Source organism: Dictyostelium discoideum (assembly GCF_000004695.1).
Source record: "Dictyostelium discoideum AX4 chromosome 3 chromosome, whole genome shotgun sequence".
NCBI lineage: Eukaryota > Evosea > Eumycetozoa > Dictyosteliales > Dictyosteliaceae > Dictyostelium > Dictyostelium discoideum.
In genome coordinates this window covers 1,769,371-1,789,736 of record NC_007089.4, presented here as the reverse complement: position 1 = coordinate 1,789,736, position 20,366 = coordinate 1,769,371, and the positions used below count along the sequence as shown (strand labels likewise).

The window sequence follows — 20,366 nt, the reverse complement described above, 5'->3', positions numbered from 1 at the left end:
TTAAAAAGTGTTGGAAGCTATCAATATACTCAAAAAAAAAAAAGAAAATAATAGATGAGTTTTTACTAAAAAAAATGTTTTAACACATCAATGGTCATAAAAAGAAAATTTAAAAATTAAATTAGAGATACTCTTTCTAATTAGTTGGGAGATTATTATTTAAAAAATAATAATAATCGAAGAGAACTCTAATTTTTTTTTTTTTATAAAATTGATTGGAAATAAAGGAAATAAATAATATTTAATAGTTATTTATGAACTTTTATTATTAATTTTAAATTTAGACTTCAAATAAAAAATTCTAATTTTTAATAGATTATTATTATTATTTTTTTTAGTAAAATTATAAAAATAATAACATATTTGAAGTTTAAATAAATTGGTATAATAAGACTATTTTAGGAATCAATAATTAGATTTATTTTTGATTTAAAATTTATTAAAACAATTTAAATCTTGAAAAATATTATTTTAAAATAATTAAGCCAAAAAAGAATTTTTTTTTTTTTTTTTTTTTTTTTTTTTTTGTATAAATAAATTTATTATTTTTTTTTTTTTTTTTGTTTATTTTTTTTTTTATATTTTGTTAATTTGTTAAGTTTAAATTTATTTATATACAAATTAAATATTTAAAATAGGAAATGGTATCTTAATGTTGATCTATTTCTTTTTATTATTTGGTTGATAGTTATATTTGTTTGTAAAGGTTGGTGATGATGGTGAGTATGATGGTGAACTTGGTGAATATGATGGCGAACTTGGTGAATAAGATGGGGATGATGGTGAATATGATGGTGAGGTTGGTGAATAAGATGGTGAGGTTGGTGAGTATGAAGGAGAGGTTGGTGAATATGATGGTGAAGTTGGAGAGTATGATGGTGAAGTTGGTGAATATGATGGTGAAGTTGGTGAATATGATGGTGAAGTTGGTGAATAGGAGGGTGAGGTTGGTGAGTAAGATGGTGAGGTTGGTGAATATGATGGTGAGGTTGGGGAGTATGATGGTGAAGTTGGTGAGTAGGAAGGTGAAGTTGGAGAATAAAATGGTGAAGTTGGAGAATAAGATGGTGAGGTTGGTGAATAAGATGGAGAAGTTGGTGAATAAGATGGTGAAGTTGGTGAATAAGATGGAGAAGTTGGTGAATAAGATGGTGAAGTTGGAGAATAGGATGGTGAAGTTGGAGAATAAGTTGGTGATTGTGGGAAGTATTGATAACTACTACCATAGGATTTATTTGCATTATAACCTGGTGAATTCATAGCAGAAGGTGAGAAATCACCACGGAAAGTTTCATTGAATGGTGACAATGGAGCATCATAAGGATTATGGAAAGGAGTTGTACTACCATCACCATAGGAATAGGAAGGTGTTTGACTACCTGGAGTATCTGGATAAGAAACATTGGAAGGTTCTGGTAAAGCGATGGAATGAGCATTTTTGATCATATCTTGATTGAGGAAAACTTCGAAACTACCAGTACCCAATGGTGGGAGTTGACCTAAAATAATATTTTCAGTTACACCTTTGACATCATCAGTTTCAGAGAACATGGCGGCATCCATAAGAATTTCGACAGTTTCTTCGAAAGAACATCTCATGAGTGGACCAGTTTCAACTCTATTGATACCATGACGAGTGATGGCCATAAGATGACCACGATAAGTCATAACATCGGCTAAAATTGCCAAATGACGATAATTTACATAGGAACCATCAAAGGAAATAACGGCACGAAGTTCTTTGAGGAGAGCATTTCTTACGGCCTCAATACCTAAAACCTGAATGATTTCAACGATATCATTAGAGGTGGTACGAGTATGATCAACGTCTGGATGGCTCATTACCTCTAAGAGGGAAACACCATCAGTATCGAGAATCCATTCTTCACGAACACCAAAACCACCATTTTCAGTGACCTTTGGAATCTTATCATCGGTTCTCATAAACACTTTCTTTATACCTTTGATACCACGTAAAACCATTTCACTGAGCATATTTGATTCGATACGACGAAGGAATTGATCATCATCATCATTGTCGGTACCTTTTGTTTCTTGACTCTCTACCATACGAATACGAAGAATGAGTTTCTCGGCATTATCATCACTAAAAATACAATTTAAACTTAGACCAAAATCTCTAACGACACATTGAGTGATATCGGCCATTGTTAACTTTTTATCGGTAACCATACCTCTATCCAATTCGATACGAAGTAACCAAGGTGACATACTATGAACATCGATCTCTTCATCTGGAAGTTCGAAATAACTATTTACAAATTCAGCATCTTCACTGATGATGGTATTTTGTGGATCAGGATCATAGTAGATTTCGGTTGCAGAGGTTACATTTGCAAGTGTAGTATATTCGAGTTGTGATTTTACAATCTTTGCACGATCCATATCACGAGCCATATGTGGTTTCAAATAGATGGTGAGGGATGGTGTTTTCACTTGTTTGGCAATGTTAATGATTTCCTTTAGACGTGGTACACCCAATGTTACATTCTTACTACTTACACCAGCATAATGGAAAGTATTAAGTGTCATTTGTGTTGCTGGTTCACCAATTGATTGTGCTGCCAATGCACCTACCATTTCACCTGGATGGGCCAATGCTTGAAGGAATTTACTTTCGATTTCACCACAAACCCAAAGGAATGCTTTCTCTGTTAATCTAAATTCGGTTAAAACACGTTTACTTGCAAATGTTGAACGTACTAAAATCGAGAATAACATTGTGGCATTAAAGTAAACTTCAGCCCAAGCACGATTAAAGTTTTCATCATCTTCGGTTGTATCAGCGGTTGCAATAATCTTTAAACGTGCTACCAATTTTTCAATTTCTAAAACAACAACTGCCGGATTTAAATCACTAACTCTACGAATATCAATATTGAAAAGTTTTTGTGCATTATTAATTAAACGACGTAAATTCACTGGTAATGGCCAATTTGCCTCACCAGATGGTATAATTTCATTTCTTAATAATGAACGATCCGATTTAATACGTTCAAATTCTTTCTCCAATGTATCACGAGTTAATGAATCGTTTCTAACATGTTCAATTACCAATGGATCCATCCAACCATCACCATAGTCTGGTTTATCAACTTGATGACGATACATACGTTCCAATTCGGTATTATCTTTTCTAAGGGAATCAATGGATTGATTCTCAACAAAACAACCATCTATACCATCTTCACCATAGGCAAATTGAATAACATCACCCAATGAATTTCTAACTGTGGCATCATATTTAATTGAGACATCCTCCATTGCTTTTACAAGACGACGTTGAATATAACCGGTTTCAGATGTTTTTACGGCAGTATCAATTAAACCTTCTCTACCACCCATAGCATGGAAAAAGAATTCTTGAGGAGTTAAACCACGAAGATATGAATTCTCTACGAAACCACGACTCTCTGGACCATAATCATCCTTGGTGAAATGTGGTAATGTTCTACTTTGGAAACCAAATGGAATACGTTTACCTTCGACATTTTGTTGACCTACACAAGCCATCATCTGTGAGATATTGATGAAAGAACCTTTTGAACCTGCAGTTACCATCGCCTTTAAATTGTTATCCTCAGAGAGGGAATCTTGTGCACTACTACCAGCGGTATCACGAGCCTTATTTAATACTTGATTTACTTTTTGTTCAAAAGTTTCAATTACAGATTTACCTGGTTGACATTCAAATTGTTTATTTTGAGCTTTGATAATCAATTCTTTTACTTGATTCTTTGCAGAGGAAATGGTAAGAGTAACCTTTGCCATTGTTGCAGAATCTGCAATGGTATCACCAATACCCATAGTGAAACCACGATTAATTAACCAATGATTGACAACGGTTTGAGTTTGATCAATGAAAAGACGACAAGTATCATGACCATGTTCATTCATGACCACATGAATGATTGAACCATTTGCTGCACCTAATGAACGTTTACAAAGAATACCTGCCAATAGTTCACCTCTTTCAATGATGACACGAGTATCACCGGCCGAACATTCATTTGGTTCTTTATCATTGTGAGTCGATGTGAAACGAATTAAATTTATATCGGGAATGATGAGTGAGAAAAGTTGTTTACCTGTCCAAAGTTGTTTTGGTTTTAAGATTGCTGGTGGTGGTACTTTACCATCCCAAGATGGTAACCACATTAATATGTTCATTACTAAATCTTTTTCCATAAAGCAATCACGTTTTGTAAAGAGACGACTACCCAATAGAGTATCTTGTACAATACCCATTACAGGACGATTTGATTGTGGTGAAACGATTTGACGTGGTACCATCATAATTTCAATGACTTCAGCACGGGTTTCCAAAGTTTGTGGTACATGAAGATTCATTTCATCACCATCGAAATCTGCATTGTATGGAGAGGTTACAGAAAGATTCAAACGAAAAGTACTGTATGGCATAACTTTAATACGATGACCCATCATAGACATTTTATGAAGTGATGGTTGACGATTGAAAATAACCACATCACCATCGTTGATATGTCTTTCAACTTTATAGCCACACTCTAAATGGGTATCACTAACTTTTTTGACAAAACGTAAATCGAAACGTGTACCATCCTCACGAATGATATATTTTGCACCTGGATGCTCGGATGGACCATTTCTAATTAACTCTCTCATTTTATCGATATTGAAAGGTGTTACTGTCTCTGGATAGGTGAGATTGAGCGCAATTGAACGTGGTACACCAACTTGATCGATCGAAAGATTTGGATCGGCAGTAATGACTGTACGAGCAGAGAAATCAACACGTTTACCCATAAGATTACCTCTGATTCTACCTTCTTTACCTTTTAAACGTTGACGAATCGATTTCAATGGTCTACCTGAACGTTGTTGAGCTTGTGGTAAACCGGGTATTTCATTGTCTACATAGGTTGCAACGTGGAATTGTAAGAATTGAGTTGCCTCTGCAATGATATGTGCTGGTGCACCATTCTTTTCTTGACGTTGTAATTCTCTATTTGCCTTTACAATATCGGCTAATTTATGTGTTAAATCATCCTCACCCCTCGTTGAGGTATCCATCATAATCGATGGTCTAACTGGTGGTGGTGGTACTGGTAATACTGTTGCAATCATCCAATCTGCTCTTGCCCAATCTGGGTTAATACCCATTGCACGCGAATCTTCATCTTTAATTCTCTTTAAAATATTTAAAACACGTTCTGCCGATAGTACCGATTTCTTTTCAATACTTTCATCGGTTACATCTTTAAACTCTACTATAATCTTTAAATCTTCTTTTGTTATCTTTGGTAAAACATTACCACATCCACCATGTTTAACTGGTTTATCCAATTCTTCATCGGTTTTTGATAAATCATGTTCTTCCTCTTCTTCTCCTCCAATTGCACATACTTTTTTGTTTTTACAACAATCTACTACTGCATTTAATCTATGTTTTTGATTTCTAATTTTTAATGCTTGTCTAAATGAGTGTTCATTCTTTTTTTTTTTTTTTAAAAAAAAAAATTAAAAAATTAAAAACAAAAAAAAAAAAAAATTAATATAAAATATATATAATATATATATTTTTAAATATATATATAAATAAACTTACTGTATCCGTTAATAATTTTGAACAATGATAACAAACACATCTTAAAATTTTTAATACTGTATCAATGAAACCAATATGAAATACTGGTTTTGCTAATTCTATATGACCAAAATGACCTGGACATTCTGCCATTGTACCTGAACATGTTTGACATCTTTGTGTTTTATCAATGGTACCCATTGCTGGATCTAATAAACCACCAGCTTTTGGTTTACCATTTTCATAGGTTTCTGGATGTTCAACACGAGCAACTGACATATTTCTAATTTCATCTGGACTAAGAATACCAAATTGAACTCTTTTAACTTTTCTTAGTTCTGCTGATGATGGTGGAAAAAAAGCTGCCATTTTTAAAATTATATATGTATTTTATGTGTGGTTGTTGTGTATTTTTGTGTATGTGTGTGTGTGTGTGTGTGTGTTTGTGTGTGTTTGTGTATGTGTGGTGTGTGTTTGTGTATGTGTGTGTGTGTGTTATTAATTGTGTGTATGTATATGTGAGTGATTTGTTTTTTTTTATTTCTTTTTTATTTTTTTTTTTTTGTGATTTTATTTAATTTTACTGTTATTTCCAAAAAAAAAAAAAAAAAAAAAATTTAAAAGTGAGTGTGAAAATAATAAAATATTAACAAATGAATGAATAAATACTATTTATAAGTTTTGAAAAAAAAAAAGAAATAATTATTTTTTTTTAGTTTTTTTTGATTTTTTTTTTTTTTTTGATTTTTTGATTTTTTTTTTTTTTTTTTTTATGTTTTTTTTTTTTTGATGTTCTTTTTTTTGTTATACAAATAAAAGTTGAACTATAATGTTATAAAATATAAAGTGATCGAACAAAGAAAAATGAGAACTGTTAACTCTCTTTTTTTGGATTATATGATTTAGTTATTATTGTTATTATTATTACTACTATTAATTATTATTATTCGTTTTCGTTTGTTTTTTTTTGATTCCTAATTGAATTGTAAATTGAAGAATATTTTTGCTTTTATATTTCAAAATATTGAACAATTTGACAATATGGTATATTGTTTGCTACTGATCAGATTCAAAAAAAATTTAATAAACCTGAATTTATTATAGTAGTAAAATAAAAAAAATAAAAAAATAATAATAATAAAAAAAAAAAAATTTTAAAGGTTAATAAAGTTTTATGGAGGTGATATTGCACTTACACAACATTAAAATAAAAATAAATAAATAAATAATAATAATAATAATAAATAATAACAAAAAAAAAAAAAAAAGATTCAAATGAAGAGGGAAAAAAAAAATTTTAGAATAAAAAAAAAAAAAGAAAACTAATAGGTGTATCAATTTTATTCTATTCTAATTATTTATTTTTTTTATTTATATTTTTATTTTATTTTCTATTATTTTTATTTTAAAATTTTTTTTTTTTTTTTTTTTTTTTTTTTTTTATACACATAAAATTTTATACGCATATTAAAATTATTTGTTTTTCTTTTTTTTTATTTTTATTTATTTTTTTTATTTATTTTTTTTATTTATCGATCTATCATCCTTAAATTGCATTGTTGTTCGTGTCTCCGATCGTTTACAACAATGTAATTTATTTTTAATTTAAACAAAAACAAAATGCTGATTCAAACAAAAATGTATATTTTAATTCGAACTAACCTTTTGTTCGCAATAAAAAGAAATGAAAAGAAAAATAAATTTTTCAATTTTTATATTAAAAAAAATTGTGAAATTTTTAAAAAAAAAAAAAAAAAAAAAAAAATTTAAAAAAAAAAAAAAAAAATAAAATAAAAAATAAAAAAATAAAAAAAAAATTTGAAATTAGGAAAAAAAATAAAAAATTAGTGTGTGGTTTGGGTTAACTGTTTAATTTTATTTGAGTTTAAATTATTTTATTTTTATTTTTTTTATTTTTTTTTGTTTTATTTTTTCATCCATATTTTATTTATATATATTTGAAACTGAATTAATATTTTATTTTCACTTTTTGTGAATTTGGTAATTGAAGTTTTCCTTAATTATCAATAATTACATAATTCTTTATTTTACTCAATAATGAAACTGATATATTTTATTAAGAGTATTTATTACTCTTATTGTTTCTATTATTATATTATTTTTACTTCTTGTTATTATATTTATTTATTATTATTATTATTATTATTATTATTATTATTATTATTATTATTATTATTATTATTATTATTATTATTATTATTATTATTATTATTATTATTATTATTATTATTATTATTATTATTATTATTATTATTATTATTATTATTTGTTTTGTTGATAATTATTTTATTTTTTATTTTTATTTTTATTTTTTAATTCTTCGGGTTATTGGGTATAGTTCTTTTTGTGTTTGTTTCATCATATGGTTTATATGTATCAATAGTGTCATTAGTGTTATTATTATTTTGTTGTTGTTGTTGTTGTTGTTTCAATTGTCTTTGTTTAACATTTTCAGCTGATTCTTCAATTTTCTTATTTTTTTCATCCATAAATTTTCTACGTTCATTGTACCATGGAATAATACATGCTATGGTTAATCCAACACTTTTTTAAAAAATTTAATTTGAAATTAATAATAATATTAATAAAAAAAAAAAAAAAACCTGATTAATATTAAATTTAAATCTGGTTTATTTTGAAAGATACTTACAAACCATAAAAAACAGATGCATTTGTATTCATGGCTATTAATTATTTATTTTTTTGATAAAATGATTATGTTTAATGATCAATGAATAATTATTAGGATAAAAAAAAAAAAAAAAAAAAAAAAAAAAAAATTATCGTTGGAGAAAATTTTTTTTTTTTTTTTTTTTTTTTTTTCCACTAACGACTTTCAATCAAAAACGAATGATTTTAATTAAAATTAAGTAGATTTTCCATAAGGGGAGTCGCAGAAAATAAAAAAATAAAAGTAAAAAAAAAAAAGAGGCAACAAAATTACTTTAATGCTGAAATTTTTACATCCACCAAATTAAATTTTAAATGTTTTGGATAATCGCTTAACGATTATAAAATTGATTTTTTTTTTTCCACTATTAATAATATAATATTTAATATTATTGACCATTATGACCTAATAATAAATAATAATAAATAATAAATTTTTAAATTATAAAATAAAAAAATTTATTATAAAAAAAAAATTAATTTTTATTTAATTTATATTAATACCAATTTCGTTATAGTTATGGCATGATGGTCTTAATCTATGAACACAACCAAAATTTGGGAGACAGAAATCAATGGTGCACATATTGAGATCATTACAAGAAATTGGAGTATGACAACAACCAGTTGAAGGTGAGCAGGAATCAATTGTACATAAATTACCATCATCACATGAAATTGGGGAACTACAACAGCCAGAAGTTGGTGAACAAGAATCTAATGTACAAGCATCACCATCATCGCATGAAATTGGAGTATGACAACAACCAGTAGTTGGTGAGCAAGAATCTAATGTACAAGCATTACCATCATCACATGAAATTGGTAAATGATTACAACCAGTTTCACTTGAACAACCATCATTTGTACAAGCATTACCATCATCACATGAAATTGGAGTATGACAACAACCACCAGTAGAATTTAAACAAGAATCAATTGTACAAGCATCACAATCGTCACATGAAATTGGTAAATGAATACAACCATCTTCATTTGAACAAGAATCAACTGTACAGGCATCACAATCGTCACATGAGATTGGTAAATGAATACAACCATCTTCCTTTGAACAACCATCATTTGTACAAGCATTACCATCATCACATGAAATTTGAGTGTGACAACAACCAGTCTCTTCAGAGCAACCATCATTAGTACAAGCATTACCATCATCACATGAAATTGGAGTGTGACAACAACCAGTTTCTTCAGAGCAACCATCATTTGTACAAGCATTGCCATCATCACATGAAATTGGTAAATGAATACAACCAGTTTCACTTGAACAACCATCATTAGTGCATGCATTACCATCATCACATGAAATTGGTGAACTACAACAGCCAGAAGTTTGTGAACAAGAATCTAATGTACAGGCATCACCATCATCACATACCATTGCAGTATGACAACAACCAGTAGTTGAGGAGCAAGAATCTAATGTACAAGCATTACCATCATCACATGAAATTGGAGTATGACAACAACCAGTCTCTTCAGAGCAACCATCATTTGTACAAGAATTGCCATCATCACATGAAATTGGAGTATGGCAACAACCAGTTTCTTCAGAGCAACCATCATTTGTACAAGCATTACCATCATCACAGACCATTTGAGTATGACAACAACCAATAATTGGTGAACAAGAATCTAATGTACAAGCATTACAATCATCACATGAAATTTGACTATGACAACAACCAGTAATTGGTGAGCAAGAATCCAATGTACAAGCATTACAATCATCACATGAAATTGGCAAATGATTGCAACCAGTTTCACTTGAACAACCATCATTTGTACAAGCATTACCATCATCACATACCATTGGAGTATGACAACAACCAGTTGAATTTAAACAAGAATCAATTGTACAAGCATTACAATCATCACATACTATTGGAGTATGACAGCAACCAGTTGAATTTAAACATGAATCAACTGTACAAGCATTACAATCATCACATACCATTGGAGCATGACAACAACCAATCAATGGCAAACAAGAATCAACGGTACAAGCATTACAATCGTCACATGAAATTGGTACATTAGAACAACCAGTTATACTTGAACAAGAATCACTGGTACATAAATTACTATCATCACATGAAATAATAATATTTATACATAAATTATCAATTGAACATGAATCACCAGTACATTCATCTCCATCATCACAACCTACATTATAATCGCATGGGTAACAATCTAAAATAAAAAATTAACCCATTGTTAATATTAAAACCATTTTAATAAATATAATGAAAAAAAAAAAAAAAAATATTTATCCATACCAATAAAAACAAATAAAGATAGTAACAAAAATAAAAATAAAAATATTTTAGTTTGATTAAACATTTTTTTTTATAATATATATAATTAATAAGATTAATAATGATTTTATTTTATTTTTTTTTTTTTTTCATTTCTTTATTTTATTTTATAGTGATTGTAATTGGTTTGGTTTAATATTCCCAAAAAAAAAAAAAAAAAAAAAAAAATAAAATCATTGTTAATCTTATTAAAAAATAAAATTCAGAAATGTTGAATTAATTCTGCACATTTTTTTTTACATTAATTTTACGACACAAATTTTTTTATTTCTTTCACACAGAAAATTGTAATTAAATTTTTTAATTTTTTTATTATTTATTATTTTTTATTATTATTTTTTTTATAATTAATATAACAATTTTAATTGGTTTTATATTTGATTTTTTTTTAATATAACAATTTTATGATATTTTTTATGATTATTGAAATAAAATTAAAAATAATTATTTAATAAATTAAATGAGAAAAGCCTGGTGCTTGTAGCTCATTTCAGAAGCTCGATTGACTTCGAATCAATAGGTCTAATAAAATAAAAAAAATAATTATTTAATAAATTAAATGAGAATGTAATAATCGCGAATGAATAAGTGACATATATTAACATATAAAGTTTTCATCCTTGATAAACTCAAATATAGAAATGGATATGTAGCCGAAAAGACGTTAACGATTTTATAAAGAAACCTTTGATAACCCTGAGCATTCACTGAATAGTGCGTTTTTGTTAATTATTTCTGTTTGTACAAAATATTATTAGTATTTCATAGAAGTTTTTTTTTGAATGGAATAAAGCAATTGTGAGTTGCTTCTTCTTGAGATTAATCTCATTTTATTATAGTAGGTTTTAATTTTAAAATGGTCCCTTTTTTTTTTTTTTTTTTTCGGGTGGTATTAGTTTTATATATTTATATATATTTTTTTTTTTTTTTTTTTTTTTTTTTTTTTTTTTTTTATGTGTTGAGGGTATAGAGTGTGTTGAGTGATGTTATATATTTGTTTAGGTTGGGTGGAAGTGTTACTATGTGTAGAGGAGAGTTCTAGTTTTTTCTGAATCTTTCTAATTGAGAGGAGATGATGGATTTGAATTTTTTAGCTGCTTCAATCGTTGTTGCTTTTTTTGATTGTCTTATTAATTTATATATGTTGTTTTTGGTTCTTTCCAAGGCAGCTTCTTGCGTTTTCTTTAATAGATGTTTGGGTTTTTCTTCTCTTAGTTTTTTGAGAGTGATTTCTTCGTGTATTCTTTTGTTTCTTCTTCTCCAAATGCTTTCACAGATTATAGCTATGGCGTTGGCTGTTAGTGAAATATCCAGTTTGTTCCCAAATATTTCCACTCCCCACGTGATTTGGGAACCCCCACTTTTATCTTGAATGTAATCAATGCAGGTTTGAGTGTCTTTGAGGTGAGATTTACATTTGAAGAATATGTGCCAAGCCTCATAATTTCATAGAAGTCCAAATACGAGGTCCTTTACTTGTGTAATAATCGCGAATAATTAAGCGACATAAATTAACATATAAAGTTTTTATCCTTGGTAAAATACAAATATAGAAATAGATCTGTTACTGAAAAGACGTCAAATACAAGATTCTTACTTTATTCTCAGAAATTTAACCAACGGTTTCTTTAGTAAAATTAATTTTAGTATAAATAGTAAATAAAATAAAAATTAATTCATTGTTGTTTTATTCCAAATTGTGCATAAACAAAACTTATACTTTATTACATATAATATTATATAAGAGATATAATATTATTTATTATTTATTATTTATTATTAATTATTTCTCTGTGTTCAAGGGTAACACAAGTATATAAGGTATATACAAATTATCAAAAGTATTTCATAGGAATTGTTTTTTTTTTGAATTGGATAACGCAATTATTATTTGCTTCTCCTTGAGATGCTAGATCTCATTTTATTTTATTTTTTTTTTTTTACAGGGTCTCTAAAAGAGGGGTTGGTTTACCTTTTTTTTTTTTTTTTTTTTTTTTTTTGTTTCGAATTTTGAATTATATTATTACTTTTGATTAAAACATCTTTTTTGTCCAAACTTTTTTCTATATCTTTTTTTATTTTATCGTCTGGTTCGTGATTGATGTTTATGACGTATTTGAATTGTTTTTTTTTTAATTGAGTTTTATCCACAATTTCGCTTATTTTTTGTAGGCATTTGTGTTGCTTAATATTTGTGGTGTTGTTTGTGATTTTCATTTTATTTTCTTTCTATTTTTTTTATTTTTCTTTAAAAAGTTAAAAATCTGGAAATTTTCTGATTAACTTGGGTTCCCAAGTTTTTTTTTTTTTTTTTTTTATTTTTTTATTTTTTTTTTTTTTTTTTTATTTATTTATAGAAAGTACTGAGTGAATTATTGTATTTTTTGAGATGTTTAGGAAGTTCTATTGCGTGAAGAGGTGAGTTCCATTGTCTGCTAAATTGTAATAGCTTTAGCGAGATTAGTGAGTCTAGTTTATTTTGTTCTTCTGGCCGTTGCTTTGATTTGATTCTTAATGTTTTGTTTATAACCGCTTGTGTCCTGTCCCATGCAGCTCTTTGTGTTTTAATTAGTTCACGTATTACTTGTTGTCTGTGAATTATTATTTCTTTTTCATCGTGAATGAGTTTGTTTCTTTTGTGCCAAATTTTTTCGAATATAATAGCTATTAAATTGGCTACTAGTGCAATTTGTAGATGGTTTAAAATCTTCACATTCCAGGTGTGAGTGGTGTGTCCACACTTAATTTCATAGGAATTGGAATACGACGTTCATTACACCTGTAATAAAGTTACTCTATAAAATTAATAGATATTAAATATGCATATTACATTACTAATTATAGTTGACACACATTTAAATAATATAATAATAATAATAATAATACTGTCAACTCATTATGAATAATATAAATACTAAAGAATAATTTTATAAACAATATTGAATATTATAAATATAAACTAATATTAAATAAAGATAACAAAGTATTATTCAATTATATAATTATTAATTATATATTTATAAAGCTAACAAGCTTTATTACATTTGGCGACATCGTCTTTCAAAAAAAAAAAAAAAAAAAAAATATACTATAAATATAAAGTTATCAAATTATTCAATCAATTAAAATTTTACATTAGATTAAATTTAATTTAATAAAATCTTAAAAAAAAAAAAAAAAAAAAAAAAAAAAAAAGAAAAAATTTAAAAAAAAAAAAAAAAAAAAAAAAAAAAAAAAAAAAATGAGTAATAATGAAAACGTAATTTTTTCGGGTGATGGAAAAGGTTTATCATTTCGTAAATTCAAACACTTACTCTTATTAATTCATGGCGAGGAAATATCGAAAGCTGATATTATTAGAAAACTAAGAAACAATGCATTGGAATATGCCGCAACATTGGATACAGACTTAACAGCAATGGAGATAATTGAAGATCTTAAAGATGCTTTTGATATTGGTGATAGTGATGATTTAACAGAATTAACAAAGTTGGGAGAATATAAATACAATACATTAGATATATTAATTGGTAAATTTCTATCAAAATGTTCAGCAGTTGATATTTCAGAAAAGTTTAAAATACAATTGTTTTATTCAGCTGTTGGTACTGAATTGGGTATTAAAATTACAAAATGTGCACCAAAATCATTAAAAAGAGCAATAGATATTGCAAAGTCTTGTGAAGATGGTTCAATTCGTATCAAAGGTAGATCAATGTACACTGGTCAATTAGTTGCAAAGACGTTGCAAGAATTTGGTAATCAAAGATATCTAGGTTCGGGTTCGGGTTATTCTGCAACATCCCCTCAATATGTTACATCTCAAAACGAACAACAATCAATTGAATCTGAAGAAATTTCAACACCAATTTTTAAAAATCAATATTATAATCGATCACCACAAATGTCACCACAATCATCCCCTTATAAAGCACCACAAAATCAAGTAAATTCAATCACAAAATTTTGTAAATATTGCAAAAAGAAAGGTCATGTAATTCAAGAGTGTTGGTCAAAAGATAAAAATAATAATAACAATTACAATAATAGAACTAATTCAATTACAATGGTCAATAATAGTACAATTAATTCAATTGGAATAGATAGTATGAATGCAGCTTTATTAATAAATAATAAAAATGTTAGAGGTTTGATTGATACTGGTTCATCACTTACTATTGTTTGGGAAAGTATTGCTAAAAAGTTAAAATTAAAGATTGAAAATAAACAATATTCTGTTAAATCAGCATCAAATAATCAAATCGAAATCATTGGAATAAGTAACACAACAATTAAATTAGGTAAAGCATTCGCTAGAGTTAAAGTTAATGTTGTTAAAGATAATGATACATCAATTGATTGTATATTTGGCATTGATACAATAATTGGATTAAATTTAGTCATTGATTTTAAAGAAATGATCATTAAGAATCTTGAATTCAATGTTGGTACCAAATTAATATCTAAAGAAACCCAACCATGTATACAAACTATATTTAAAACAGTATCTGATTATTCAAATAATAATAATAATAATAATAATAATAATAATAATAATAATAATAATAAATCATCAAAATCAGAATTATTAACAGATACTGATCATTTAATTGAAAATTTTAATTCTCATCATATACTATCAATCAAATCGTATCCAACTATTGAAGAACAACTACCAATAGATTACGATATTCCAGAATTCTTATTCCAAGAACCAATAGATTCACCAATAACATCAAATTTACCATTAAAATCAATATCATTAAATCAAACAGAGAATTCAATAATTAAATCACAAATAACCTCAATTCAACCATTAATAAGAAATCCATGTACAAATTTATCAAGATTAGATTTTGCTCATAATTTCGCTCAAATTGTTAATAATAACCTCAAACGTCCTTGTCTCATTAAGGATAATCTTGGTAAAGACCAATTATCACAAATTAATAAAAAAGTTTCTCGTTCAAATATTCAAGTAGGAGATTATGTCTATTTACAATCCACTGTTGGTCCAGTAAAGCTCAATAAATCTTGGGAAGGTCTTTTCAAAGTACATGAGAGAGTTAGCGATTTAAAATTCAAATTAGTATTGGATAATATTAAAAATCATGATGTGTTTTATATTAAAAGATTGAAAAATTTTTTTCAACTAAAAGGGGGGGATATGTAATAAAGTTACTCTATAAAATTAATAGATATTAAATATGCATATTACATTACTAATTATAGTTGACACACATTTAAATAATATAATAATAATAATAATAATACTGTCAACTCATTATGAATAATATAAATACTAAAGAATAATTTTATAAACAATATTGAATATTATAAATATAAACTAATATTAAATAAAGATAACAAAGTATTATTCAATTATATAATTATTAATTATATATTTATAAAGCTAACAAGCTTTATTACACACCATGAAGCCAAGGTGCTTGTAGCTCAGTTCGGAAGAGCGATTGACTTCGAATCAATAGGTCATGGGATCGAAACCCTTCAGGCACATGTCTTTGTCATAAGGTATCGAAATTTCGATGAAATCTACTCAATTAAAAAAATATTGTTAGTATTATTCCATAAACTATTTGTTCATTTTTAATGTTTTTTAAATTTAAAAAAACTTAAAAAAAAAATTCTAATGATTATTAATATTATTTATTAATTTTTATTTTTTTATATTTTTTATTTTTTATATTTTTTATTTTTTTTATTTTAGTTTTGGCACAGTGTTTAAATAATTTCATATAGCAATAAACTTTAACTTTTAGTATTAATTTCCCTGAAAAAATTGAAAGGTCCAGATTTTTTTTTTTCAAAAAGGTTCTGACACTTTTATTTATTTTTAGAAAAAAAAAAAAAAAAAATAAAGTGGCACCAAAAAAAATCCAGATCTTTTTTTTTTTTTTCAAGCCCTGACACTTGTATTTTTTTTTTAAAAAAAAAAAAAAAAAAAAATAAAGTAACCCCAAAAAAGTTCTCAGTTTAATTATATAAAATGTTAGTAATTTTTTTTTTTGATTTTTTTTTTATTAACACTTTTAGTATCTAAATCCATTAAACTTCAAATAAATTTAAAAATGTAAGAATAAAATTGAATACATCATTTTTAGTAAGGATTTCGAATTGATAGGTTTAGATTATAAAATAAATTAAATTTTATAAATTTGGACATCTGTTTAAAATAATAAAAATTAGTAGAATCGGTACTTTTGTTTTAAATTTGGGCATCTGTTTATTAATTTAATTAAATTTTATTAATTTAATTATTAAATTTTATTATGACGAAATCTATTATAGTTTGAAGTTTTTATAACATATCTTGTTACATTATTAATATTTTTGGTTTTTTTAATAGAAAATTTACATAATGCTTCATCATAAAAAAAATAATAAAAATACAAAAATAAATAAGAACTCTTCTCCAAAATTTGTTTACCCTTCAGGACCAGAAACATCTTGTTCATTAGATGAATATAATGAAAAAATTGAAAAAGAAAACCAAGAGATTCTGAGGAAAGGTATGAATGATGTTGGTATTTCTTTTTATTTTAATAAAAGACCACTTGAAGATATTTATAATAGTAGTTGTAGTTCTTTTATTAAAAATAATAATTATATAAATAAAAATGAAGTAATTGATAATAGTAATAATTACACCCTCACCATCTTCATCACCAGCATCTTCTTCTTCTTCATCATCTTCATCATCATCTTCATCATCATCATCATCATCATCATCATCATCATCATCATCATCATCATCATCATCATCATCATCATCATCATCATCCTCTTCATTATTTTCTTCAACACTTTCATTAATAAAAAGTCAAGAAATTATTGATGACGACGATATTAAAATTCAAAGAGGTAAATGTAATCTTAGTGGTATTATAATGTTGTACAGCCGTGAAATTGATAATGATGAACGTGTTTTCCAAATGTCATTGAATAGACTTGACAATAAAAAAGGTTATATCAAAGAAAATATAGAGTTGGTATGTTTGGGATTCAACTCAACAGATGTATCAAAAAATCAGTTGCATATTAAAGGCCAGCAAGATTGGAATCAATCAGTTTTTGACTATATGGTGCAATGTTTGGATGAACTATCCAAAGAAATTATACCAACTCAAACTTATCAAGAATATATTGAAAAAACCCCTAAAATAAATAAATAGATAATTATAATAATAATAATAACCATGTGTATGTTTTTTTAATTTTATTGTTATGTGAGTTTGTAACGAAAGTGGTCTAATTTCAACGCAGGTTAATGCAATGAATTTTATGTAATGATTATAATGTAACAAAAGCTTAAATTTAATATTCTTTTATTTATTTAATATATTTATTTTTTAATTTATTTATTTGTAGCTTTAACTCTTGAAAATGTGATCAACAATTAGAATTGAAAAGAAAATTATTTTCATGTTTATACTAATACCATATCATATGACACAATCAATATAAAATTAATATTTGAATACTTTGGCACAAAATAAGATATTCTAAATTTGTAATGAAAGCAAAGGTGTTTAAAATTATTTGAAATATAATTTGACACATATTTAAGATATTATAATTGTAATGAGGTTTCTCATTTAATTTATTAAGTAATCATTTTTTATTTTATTTCAATAATCATAAAAAAAATATTATCATAAAATTTCCTAAGACCCAATCAATTTTAAAAATCCAAATATTTGACCAATACATTTAAATTTATTTGTTCTATTTCATAAACAACTTTAAAATTTTTAAAATAAAAAAATAAAAATCGCTAATTATTTTTTATTGTCTTTAATTTCTAAACTCTAATTCAAAAAAAAAAAAAAAAAAAAAAAGAAAGGATTTTTTGTCAGATAAAATTTGTTTAGAAAAGGTATTAAAATTTTAAAACTTAATGGTCCTATAAAGGATAATTATTTTGGAATGACAATTAAACCATCCCTTTTGATTGCTAAAGCTTTATTATTTATTTATTTATTTATTATTTTTTTTTTACATAAACTCTTTTAGCTTGTATTTGATAAGACCATAAACTTTTCACTTAAATCTGCCAATTTATCATATGCGCTTGTCATCAATGCAAATGTATCAGAGAATTTTTTAACTGGAATTCTAGATTCACTGTGCTCTATTACTGTAACCCATTGGACACTACCTTGCTTATTCATTTGACTGAAAAAGGAAAATGAAAAAATAAATAAAAAAATGTTAATAGAAAATTTTTAAAAACAAAAAAAAATAAAATAAAAATAAAACTTACTAAGTTTTCTTTGAATATTGATCAGGTGGGTTGGTATTAAAATCTTCTTCCACTAAAGTTGACATATTTGGTGATGTATTATTATTATTATTATTATTATTATTATTATTATTATTATTATTATTATTATTATTATTATTATTATTATTATTATTATTATTATTACTATTATTATCATTACTATTATTACCGCTATTGTTGTTATTGTTGTTGTTGTTATTACTATTATTATTACCTGTTGAGTTTGATAAATTATTACCACTATTATTTCTTGGAATAGTGGAAGATGTTGATAAAGTTGGTTGAGAAGTTTGTGGTGTACTTGTTGATGAAGTTGGTTGTGATTGTGATTGATTATTTGGTGGTTGTTGTTGATTATTATTATTATTAATACCATTATTATTGCTATTATTATTATTATTATTATTATTATTATTATTATTATTATTATTATTATTATTATTATTATTACTAATACCATTATTATTACCTTGATTATTGCCATTTGGTTGAGAACCATTATTATTACCATTATTATTATGACCATTTGATGCACCATTTATTTGTTGTTGCATATGTTGTGGATGTGGACTTCCACCTCCAACCAATTTATTTGCAGATTTTTTTAAAAATTTACTTGGGCTTGAATGATGATGATTATTATTATTATTATTATTATGATGATGATGATGAGAACCACTACCACTTAAACCACCACCACCTCCTCCGCCAATACTACCACCACTACCACCAATTCCACCCAAATTTTGACCAGAATCAGATGATGAAATTTGTAATTCGTGTATACTAAAAACAATATCACAATTGGAAACTGTAATATCAATATGTAAATCTGGTGGTAAATTTTTTAATAGATTTCTTTGAAATAATGTAATTGGAAAAACATCTTTACTTGGTAATAATAATTCATCCTTTGCTAATGATATCCATTCTCCAATTGATTTTATAATTTCAAATAATGATAATAATTCTGGTGGTACTATACCATTACCACTATTACCTGTAAATGTATTACAACCTTTTTTTTTTGAGAAGAAGAAGAAGAAAAAATAAAAAAATTAAAATCTTATTTTTTTTTTTTTTTTTTTTTTTTTTTTTCAAAAAGGATAGTTACCATCTATATTATTACTGTTATTCGAAACAAATGACGATGATGATTCTAAACTACTACCAATATTATTATTATTATTATTATTAAGGGTACCAATGCCACTATTAGCATTATTATTTAATTGTTGTGGGGTTGAAAAATTTACAAAAGTGGGTACATATCTTTGAGCAAAGTTAATAATACCTGTTAATTCGGATTCTACAAATTGAAGATGATTATATGCATTTTGAATCTAAAAATGTTTTGATTTAAATTTGTTATTAAGTATTTTTTTTTTTTTTTTTTTTTTTTTTTTTTTTTTTTTTTTTAAAAAAAAAAAAAAAA

General features: G+C 25.9%; 6 protein-coding genes and 1 non-coding gene across 7 annotated transcripts in view; 3 read left to right on the top strand and 4 right to left on the bottom strand.

Annotated features, from left to right (window-relative positions):
* Positions 1–660: 660 nt before the first annotated feature.
* Positions 661–5,959, bottom strand: rpb1 (RNA polymerase II largest subunit; the record flags this gene model as incomplete). The annotated part of the gene is made up of 2 exons (XM_636643.1): positions 661–5,496; positions 5,612–5,959. The coding sequence occupies 2 exons, from the start codon at positions 5,957–5,959 to the stop codon at positions 661–663; spliced, it is 5,184 nt and encodes a 1,727-aa protein (XP_641735.1).
* A 1,964-nt stretch (positions 5,960–7,923) lies between these two features.
* DDB_G0279221 (hypothetical protein) lies at positions 7,924–8,293 on the bottom strand (the record flags this gene model as incomplete). The annotated part of the gene is made up of 2 exons (XM_636642.1): positions 7,924–8,155; positions 8,262–8,293. The coding sequence occupies 2 exons, from the start codon at positions 8,291–8,293 to the stop codon at positions 7,924–7,926; spliced, it is 264 nt and encodes an 87-aa protein (XP_641734.1).
* Positions 8,294–8,768: 475 nt separating this feature from the next.
* Positions 8,769–10,648, bottom strand: DDB_G0279219 (hypothetical protein; the record flags this gene model as incomplete). The annotated part of the gene is made up of 2 exons (XM_636641.1): positions 8,769–10,498; positions 10,585–10,648. The coding sequence occupies 2 exons, from the start codon at positions 10,646–10,648 to the stop codon at positions 8,769–8,771; spliced, it is 1,794 nt and encodes a 597-aa protein (XP_641733.1).
* Positions 10,649–13,864: 3,216 nt separating this feature from the next.
* DDB_G0279217 (hypothetical protein) lies at positions 13,865–15,796 on the top strand (the record flags this gene model as incomplete). Its single annotated transcript, XM_636640.1, has 1 exon — positions 13,865–15,796. One exon carries the CDS (start codon positions 13,865–13,867, stop codon positions 15,794–15,796), a length of 1,932 nt encoding a protein of 643 aa, XP_641732.1.
* A 273-nt stretch (positions 15,797–16,069) lies between these two features.
* tRNA-Arg-UCG-1 lies at positions 16,070–16,143 on the top strand. Its single transcript has one exon. It is a non-coding gene; the product is annotated as a tRNA-Arg (tRNA).
* An 862-nt stretch (positions 16,144–17,005) lies between these two features.
* Positions 17,006–17,819, top strand: DDB_G0279215 (hypothetical protein; the record flags this gene model as incomplete). The annotated part of the gene is made up of 2 exons (XM_636639.1): positions 17,006–17,225; positions 17,284–17,819. The coding sequence occupies 2 exons, from the start codon at positions 17,006–17,008 to the stop codon at positions 17,817–17,819; spliced, it is 756 nt and encodes a 251-aa protein (XP_641731.1).
* Positions 17,820–18,656: 837 nt separating this feature from the next.
* Positions 18,657–20,366, bottom strand: part of DDB_G0279213 (hypothetical protein) — a gene marked incomplete at both ends in the record, with an annotated part of 2,850 nt that continues 1,140 nt past the window's right edge. The window contains 3 exons of the mRNA XM_636638.1: positions 18,657–18,822; positions 18,911–19,949; positions 20,046–20,274. Of these exons, the coding sequence (XP_641730.1) occupies positions 18,657–18,822; positions 18,911–19,949; positions 20,046–20,274 (1,434 nt within the window). The remainder of the gene's footprint in view (positions 18,823–18,910; positions 19,950–20,045; positions 20,275–20,366) is intronic.